General features: G+C 31.6%; 2 protein-coding genes across 2 annotated transcripts; both read right to left on the bottom strand.

Moving 5' to 3' along the window:
- Positions 1-612: 612 nt before the first annotated feature.
- Positions 613-1,535, bottom strand: LOC115874749. Its single transcript, XM_030890029.1, has 3 exons — positions 1,486-1,535; positions 1,041-1,324; positions 613-959 (listed from the first exon to the last, which is right to left on the bottom strand). The coding sequence occupies exons 2-3, from the start codon at positions 1,166-1,168 to the stop codon at positions 740-742; spliced, it is 348 nt and encodes a 115-aa protein (XP_030745889.1). The 5' UTR covers positions 1,169-1,324; positions 1,486-1,535; the 3' UTR covers positions 613-739.
- Positions 1,536-6,081: 4,546 nt separating this feature from the next.
- LOC115874759 (eclosion hormone) lies at positions 6,082-8,489 on the bottom strand. Its single transcript, XM_030890038.1, has 2 exons — positions 8,273-8,489; positions 6,082-6,396 (listed from the first exon to the last, which is right to left on the bottom strand). The coding sequence occupies exons 1-2, from the start codon at positions 8,352-8,354 to the stop codon at positions 6,233-6,235; spliced, it is 246 nt and encodes an 81-aa protein (XP_030745898.1). The 5' UTR covers positions 8,355-8,489; the 3' UTR covers positions 6,082-6,232.
- Positions 8,490-9,437: the final 948 nt, after the last annotated feature.

Here is a 9,437-nt window from a genome sequence, read left to right as displayed (position 1 = left end):
TATTTGAGACACTCTGTAGAAGTCTAAGGTAATATCGATATAAAAATGTATGTTTAGTTCATTTTTGAAAGTTGAGTTAAAAAATAAATATATTTTTATTTGAAATCATCCTGTTAAAGAAAAAATATCAGACAAAAATAGAAAAATGCATTATTTGAAGACAATAAAATACTGTATATTATAACATACGAAAACAACATAAACATATTTTTCTACGACATGCCATTGTTGTTTTCGTATGAGATTCATATCTCTCAACTTCTAATGAGACTCCTACAGTTTTTCCACTTCTATATAAAAGGAAAATGACGAAGGAAGTTTTTCCACGATTTTACTGTCTTCCTAGCAACTGATATAAAACCATGGTAAGCTCTATATTATTTAGTTTTGTTTTTATCTTATTTCAGTTTTTAGTAAATAACAAACTGTTTTTAGGTAAAAATTTTAGGTATACTTACCTGTTTGATTATTATTATTTTATTGGGAAAGTCTACGTTTGCATCTTCCATAGGTATTTGTATAACGTAAGTAAAAATATAAAGAAATCCTCAAATTTACAGACTCTTTTAATATGTTTAAACTTAGGTTAAAATAAAATACAACAAATTTAATATTTTCTATATTACGATTTAAAAAAACTGTTTCTATATTTGCCAAAAATCACGGAATCATCTTATCATTATAGACAAAAATATAAAACAATACAAGACATCATTCTGAACAACTTCTCAGCTCAACTCTACTCTCCTTCCGATTCTATCATACTCTCCTCTTTGAGTTTCATTCTCTGGAAACTCCTGTTCATGTTTCTAAACTCTTTTCCTATGTATTCATCCGCTTCATCCCTTGCATTATCTTCTTTTCGACCTAATATAGGCCTGGGAAAGGGTAGTTTTGTCCCAAGGATCGGTCTAGGACTGTTCGGAGACAGTGGCTGACGCACCGAGCGTCTCGAGTACCTTGAAAAATAAATTAAAAGTGTTTTAGGAAAGGAAAATACGTTTGGCAATGTTGTAGACGTGTAAAAAACCTGGATTTACCTGGAGCATTGAGGTTCTTTGGGCGTGTTTGGTGAGGAGTTCGCGGATGAGCTTAGCGACGGGCTCCTCATCGCATTCTTTGGAGGTGGAGTGAATATGGGAGCGTCCGGATCTAATTTGTTGGGCATAAATTCGAAAAATCGCGAGTTTTCTCGTACGTCACCTGACTGTTGAATCGAACTGACATTTGGGAACTGACGGGATAAACAAAGGCCCGCTAGTTTTGTTTTGAAAGACGATTGTCAAACTCTTGTAGCTTTGACACTGACGTAGAACTAAATAAACTGAAAAAAAAATTATGGGCAAAAGACTTAATGGACTTTATTTTATTGTTAGTTTGTTTCAACTATCTTAAAGATTTTTTTTAAATTACGTGTTGTCAAAAATATTGCGCAAAAATTAATAGTGCACCGATTATTTTTTTAATAAAAATAGAGATTCTTACCTAGAAAAATAAGCAAACCTGGAGGAGTACTGCCTAATAGTATATTGTTTTATTAGAAGTAAAAATGACACTCTTTGTGGTGAGGCTGTACGTTTGACAAGCGTGGCACAAAAAGTCATTTTTACTCCAAATAGAACATGCTATTTTTTTCAAACGTCACAAATAATTTTTAAACAATTTCAAAGGTTCTAAATAATATAAAAAGATTTAAATGTAATACCTAGTAAGCAATTATAATACCTAATAATTGTCCGTCTGTCTGTCTGTCCGTCTGTAACACGATAACTCAAAAACCGCTAGACCGATTTTAACCAAATTTGGCACAAAAATACTGTGGCCCCCGAGAATCTGGCCATTAGTTTTTGGTGGGGGTGGGGTTGGTAAGGGGGTATGGGAGGGGCTTTGGGGAGGGCGTTAAAATTTTAAAAAATCGTAACTCCAAAATTACAGTAACTAGCGAAACGCGGTTTTCACTTTAAGATTAGGAATAATATTTGCAACAAAATTTGTAATAACATCAAAATCAGTCAAAGTAGCAGTTTTTAGTATGGGCGGTTAGGTTAGGTAATTTTTTTTTGGGAATCATGCATTATTTGTAATCAAAATTAACAAATAATGCATGATTCCCAAATGCATTATTTGTAAATTTTGATGAGCATTTAGAGAGTTTTTGTTAAGTAATAAAGCATTAACAGTAATTTAAAATGATAATAATTAGTATTTTACATGTTTATTATTTGTATTTTAGGAATTGTGTCCAATGTAAACTGATGTACGGTCACTATTTTGAAGGAAAAACATGCGGTGACACTTGTGTAGCCAGCAACGGACTATCAATACCAGATTGTAACAATCCAGGTACCATTGGAGGGTACTTAAAGCGATTGTATAAGAAATGACGTTAAAAATGTTATACCTTTGGAACTGACTAGTCTTATTTATTGTAATGTAATATATAAACAAAATAAAATCACATTTTTGCAATTGTATTTGTCCCTTTTTTTAATAATAGTATTTTTAAAAAGTAAGTTTGGTTTTCGCACTGAAATTTAGTTTTTAATAGTGCAGTTATTAAAACTATAAAAGACTCAGGTTGTGTGATGTAACGCTGTTTCGGGTACTAAAAAATAATTGAAAAAGAATTCGAACTAGGTGTTGTGTTGTGTTGTGACAATTTCAAATGTTAATAAAATTGTCGAAAAAATATTAACACGTAAAGGGGGGCGTAATTAGGGCGTTGTTGGGTGCAATAACATTCAATAACTTAAGTTTCCCGGATATTCAACTCTCCCGAAACAACATTTTATAGTTTCGTAGTTTCTCACACCGCACAGTGTGAAATTTTGACGTTCTAGGTGGAATTAATTCGATTTGCCAACTTTATCCCAGGTCCTAAGTTATTGTAAAATTTATTCAAGGAATGTCCATTCATCAATAAAAAAACATATGTTTATTTTTAAAATCAAGCTTATTATTTAAAAATGCTTATTACTTTATCTTTCGGACAAAACGATAAAATCATCTAAAATATCTAGCCCGTTTAGTCAAATTTTGCAGGCGTTTTAGTGAAAAGTGTTTACTTTCACGGAATAACTACATTGATATTATTTTTATATTAGGCCTACGTAGTAAGCTATCATTTTTTAAAAATATTTCTGCTATATAGTTTGACTGAAAAGAAATGTTAAAGAAGTACCTGCAGTTACCTATGAAAAATTGTAATTTAGCTACTTTAAATATGTTTTTGTTACATAATACCACATAATACCACGATAACTTTGTCATTTCTTGAAAGGCCACTTTTTATAGCATACGACATAAAAAAAATTAGCTGCGTTTAGGTGCGCTTTAGCTATACATATATATTTTTTAAGATGGCTGCGCGCTTCACTCGTCAGGATGTATATGAGGTTTGTACTTCTAACACTCCAAAGAAGCGGCGAAGCGCTGTGGTGAATTTTATATTGGAACGCTTTGATTCTAGTAATCTTTCAAGAGCTGTCAAAGAAAATATAAGAGTTTCGGCCAGGACGTTTTGTCAGAAAATCGAGATCAAACGGAAAAAGGCAAATAAGCATAAACATATCTTCTTATCTAAAAATTCTGATTGGTTAAGGGAGAATTTCGATTATCTGTATTAGCAAGAGTAAAAAATGAAAGAAAAACCTCAAATAGAGTCTCTTTGTTCGGTAAGGTTCGTCGAGAAATCAACAATTGATTATTTTATTTTCTTCGATTGTATGATTTTCTCCGATTTAGATAGTTTTTCCAAATCGGTTTGACCCACAAACATTTTATAGTGTATTTTGTTTGTATATAGTACTTTCTTATTTGCCTTTCTTATAGATTATGTATTTTGGTTCGGCAACGCCACATTTTGTAGAATTTTAGACACTCCGTATATTAAACTCCGTAGTTACTAACCTCAAAACTATTCTCTAATCAACAAATTTTTTTATTAAAAATAACATTTTATGAATCACTGATAATATAGTAAAAAAGTTTCCCATATATGTACCAAACATTATGAGAGACCCTGTATATGCCCTACTACGATTATTTTGGTGCATGGTCTACCTTGCCTTGATAAAATTTCTTATATAAAAACGAAAAAGACTAATATTTCATTAAAAGAGTCGCTGAAATATTTTTTTCCAGCTACAACCCGTAAATTTCACACTGTGCACCGATTTGATCAAAAGCAAAACCGAATTCCAGCAGTTCGACGAAACAAGTGAGTAAACAAAGTGCCCCTTACATAATCAAAAAATTAAATAGACATATGTATACTATGAGAGGATAAAATATTATTTGCAATATACTTTTTTAATCGATTAGTGATTAAATGTTTTATGAACATCTAAAATTATAATTATGTCCCTTATAGGGCTTGTTTCTCTCTACAATTTCCTGTTTCATAGGAATATAGTTGTCGACATAGTTTTATAGTTGTCGATTTTCGAAAGAAATCAGTACATGTATATTATTTCGTATATTTTTCATTTTATTGATTTTATGGAAAGCACTGTTCATTAAAATGTTGTATCCTAAGTTATAGGGCTTGTTTCTCTCTACAATTTCCTGTCTCACAATGTACCGTTTGTGTCCGGGAAGGGTTCATAGTTTCATAGTTGTCGATTTTCGAAAGAAATCAGTACATGTATATTATTTCGTATATTTCTCATTTTATTGATTTTATGGAAAGCACTGTTCATTAAAATATTGTATCCTAAGTTATAGGGCTTGTTTCTCTCTACAATTTCCTGTCTCACAATGTACCGTTTGTGTCCGGGAAGGGTTCATAGTTTCATAGTTGTCGATTTTCGAAAGAAATCAGTACATGTATATTATTTCAAATATTTTTCATTTTATTGTTTTGATGGAAAGAACTGTTCATTAAAATGTTGTATCCTATGTTATAGGGCTTGTTTGTCTCTACAATTTCCTGTCTCACAATGTAGGTACCGTTTGTGTCCGGGAAGGGTTCATAGTTTTATAGTTGTCGATTTTCGAAAGAAATCAGTACATGTATATTATTTCGTATATTTTTCATTTTACTGATTGTTCATTAAAATGTTGTATCCTATGTTATAGGGCTTGTTTCTCTCCACAATTTCCTGTCTCACAATGTACCGTTTGTGTCCGGAAAGGGTTCATTGTTTCATAGTTGTCGATTTTCAAAAGAAATCAGTACATGTATATTATTTCGTATATTTTTCATTTTACTGATTGTTCATTAAAATGTTGTATCCTATGTTATATGGCTTGTTTCTCTCTACAATTTCCTGTCTCACAATGTACCGTTTGTGTCCGGGAAGGGTTCATAGTTTCATAGTTGTCGATGTTCGACAGAAATCGGTACATGTACATTATTTCGTATATTTTTCATTTTATTGATTTTATGGAAAGCACTGTTCATTAAAATGTTGTATCCTATGTTATAGGGCTTGTTTGTCTCTACAATTTCCTGTCTCATAATGTACCGTTTGTGTCCGGGAAGGGTTCATAGTTTCATAGTTGTCTATTTTCGAAAGAAATCAGTACATCTATATTATTTTATGGATTTTATGGAAAGAACTGTTCATTAAAATGTTGTATCCTATGTTATAGTGCCTTTAAAAAAATTCGTTATAGCCGAAATAGCCCCAATTATGACCCCACTAGCAAAACCGGTGATTAAAACTATGCTCGCTACAGTAGCTGAACTCATCTAAAAAGTTTTTTTTAGCAGGAATAATAAATTATAATACAAGTTAGACCGTCTGAAGATATCAAAATATTTTTATTTTTAGAATTTTCACAAATTATACTTCCTAACGCTTTTAGAAAAAATATTTAATAATTTTTTCGTATACTCTCTATTTAAATCCGTGTATTTTTATATACCGGTTGTTTCCGATATCCTCCGATGGTGGCAGCACCGGCAGAGAATGCACCAAGCCTTTAAGGGTTCCTTTTTTTTTCTTTTTGAGATACAGAACCCTAAAAATACCAAAAATAACAGAAAATACGTATTCTTTTTTTATTATTTAAATATATTTCTTAAATTTTACATAAAAATTAATAAATATCACAGCAACACATAATAAAATTACGCACAACAGTGTATTTCATCTGTTCAATTTCTTCTTCTCCATACAGAAGGCTCGAAAATCGTTGTAGTTTGTAGTAGCAACCAAATCAAGGTAAACTTTCTCCCGAATCACAAAGAATATTAAGAAGCCCGCAAGTTAAACTAGAACAGTACCTAGTACTGTCCAAATTTACTTAAAAATGGCGCTATAGATGACAGGTCTTCGCAATCCGGGATCATTTTGCCCTTGAACTTGACACAGGCATCTGCACAAAGCTGTCCCTCGAAATATGGTCCAAACATCTTCTTGCATTGGGCACAGTTTCGTATACAAACCCCTGAAAAATACACAAAATAATATTAATGTTAAGAAAAAACAAAAATATGTTCGTTAATTTAATGTTGTATTCAATAATTATTTTCGGTCACTTCCTGTTTCACCGGAAATGACTGCAACTTTTGATTTTTAAATTGCACCCTCGGTATTTTTTTACATAATAATAATAATAGCTCCCGTATATAGCGTTTAACGCCTTGGGAGTAGCAAGGTACAGCTTGCCATACGAGAGCCGTTCGGTATACAAGGAAGGTATGTGGCCATGGGCGCCGGAAGAATGAATTATGAAGAATGAAATTTAGGGGGCAAGGTAAAAACGAATAAAAAATTGACATTTTTGGTAATTATTGGGAAAACTGGAAATCGTCCGATTTTCACCAAAATTGGTATACACCCTATTTTGAAGTCGTAGATTACGAATCTGAACTTTTTTCTTGGCGGTCTCTTACCGTTTTTCAAAAAAACGGAAAATAATTTCAATATCGAATTTTTCTTAATTTCTCATATTTTTAAGGTTTTCTAGCACATATTTTGTTAGGTATTCAATAATCAATAATGTTTTTGCTATTTTCTGTTACTTTTTTAACCAATTCTATGCATAATAGAGGAAAATTTGCTAAAATAAATTTGTAAACAATCTGAAAATGTTAGGTTATGGCTTTGTTCGGGTTCTTGTTATTACCGACTCTTTCCTTCTGCGCATACGCATTACAGTTCTAGGACGGTTCAGAATCGGTAATAAGAGAAACCCGAAGTAAGCTTATGTGTTTCTGGCATTTAAAGCAACGTTGCCAATGCTAAACCTAAATTTAGCGTGTTTTTTTCGCTCATTCTGGAATTACGAAAGGCGGTCGCCAGAAGGACGGCTCCTTCCCATAACTGCTATTTTACCAACGATGCTATTTTACCAATTTTATACCCACGAAGTTGCACGAAAGAGTTTTGATTGCCTTGGTTACAACTTCCATGCAGAGGGTGTTAATCTTTTGTTGTTATATTATTAGATTAACTAAAAAAGATTAACCCTCTCCGCAAAGAAGTTAAAACCAATGCAATCAAAACTCTTCCGCGTAATTTTGTGGATATAGGTGTATATTTCATTATTGTCGATCTCATAATAGGTAATTTATTTAAAATCCCTAATCGCCCGAAAAAATAGAAGATATGGCATCGTTGTAAATTTTTAAATTTCTATATTAGGTCTAGAATATATTTGTCTCTCTTATTACATAGGAGAGAGAAAGAAGGATATATCAAATGTCAAACTTCCATCTGGTCTCAATTTTCTTTGCTATTTTGTTAAGAAAAGTGTTTTTCAGTAAAATGTTGGACACTTTTCTATCCCCAATCAAGTGTGGCTTTTAGATAAACTATAATATAATGAAAATATAGTGAAATTACTACTTTATAGGGCCGAAATAAAGAAAAATTCAATGTTGAAATAGTTTTCCGTTTTTCTGAAAAACGGTCAGAGACCGCCAAGAAAAAAGTAGATTCGTAATCTACGACCTCAAAATAGTGTGTATACCAATTTTGGTGAAAATCGGACGATTTCCAGTTTTCCCAATGATTACCGCTCGCATTATTATTTCATATAGCTCTTTAAAAATTTACTGTGGAAAATGCCATATGAAATATAAACCGGGAATATCTGCAAAACCGTTAAAAATTTTGAAACACTCTAAGTACAAAAAATGTTCCTTTTTTATTATCCATCTATTAAAAAAATAATATACAGGGTGTTCCATTAAAAAAAACAAGAAAAATTATTTTTTAGAAAGTTTTAGAAAGTTTGGCGTAGAATTTTGAACATCCTGTACATTTGTAGGATTCGAATATATAAACCAAACCAAACCAATCTTTATACTGAAACTCACCGATTGTATTGGCTTCAACCATCCAAAAATGTACGAAAACCACAAAAAGAACTGCAGCAACCATCGAATTCCTGTTGATCATCTTGAAACAACAAAAAAACTTTCAAACTAAATTTTATTTTGCAGGGCCGTACCTAGGCGATCCCAAACATAAAAAACACGTTGATTTCGTTGATTTGGGTGGTCGTGATCGCGTCGGTAGCGGCTCTTGGTTGATAACTAAAGGAGAAGTTGATCTAAATCAACTTTTTAAACCGATTTGAAACAAAGAAATTTGTAATGGGACAGGTGCGGACTGGCCAAGGTGAGTACCAGAAGATTTTGCTTGGAAATGTACCGAGAAATGAATAGAAAATAATTCGGAGGATATAAATAGTAAAATATTTAAAGAAAATTAAAGATTTCCATATTAATTTTATGAATTTCCGTATAGCTTTATTTTATTTATGTATTTTCCACGTTATGAGTATAAATATTATTATTAAATCATCTTATTTCCGTATTTTTCTATATTTATTGATATCTATTAAAATTCAAAAACCGCCTTTGTTATTTCCTTTACTTAAGATGCTATAATTCCCTCTATCTTTTATACAGGGTGGCGCCTCTCATACGCCGCGGAAGCTCCAAGGAGAACGGTAGTTTATATCGAAATGAAATTTTCGCAGCATATGTAGGTTAAGTGAAAGCATTTTATAAAAATATATAGAATTATACAGGATGTTCCCAAAAAAGTAACACATCAAAGTTGTGTTTTTTTCTAATGGAACACCCTATATATTAATTTATTTTCGGATTCTAGGAAAAAAATAAAGGTGAGTTTTAGGATTTTAACATATTTAACATTTTGTGAAAATGAAAAGCAAATTTTAAATTTCGATAACAGCTACCTAAATTTTAGTTGACCTTGTATAATCTGATATTTAATTACAGTAACCATTGTATGTTAAACCAAATTGAAATTTGACCCGAAAAGTTATACAGGATGAGACAAAATTAATATGGAACATTAGTAACTTTTAAAAGCATGTTACTCCTTTATTTTAAATGGAACACCCTGTATATTGTTCCGGTGTTCAATAAGGAATTTATATATCTTTAAAATAGTATTAAGATTTTTCTATTAATTGGTGAATGCCACACTGCATTGACCAACTAATAAAAT

The sequence above is a fragment of the Sitophilus oryzae genome, unplaced genomic scaffold, assembly GCF_002938485.1.
Source record: "Sitophilus oryzae breed Bouriz unplaced genomic scaffold, Soryzae_2.0 scaffold_1018_pilon_pilon, whole genome shotgun sequence".
Lineage (NCBI taxonomy): Eukaryota > Metazoa > Arthropoda > Insecta > Coleoptera > Curculionidae > Sitophilus > Sitophilus oryzae.
This window is presented reverse-complemented; position numbering and strand designations above follow the sequence as displayed.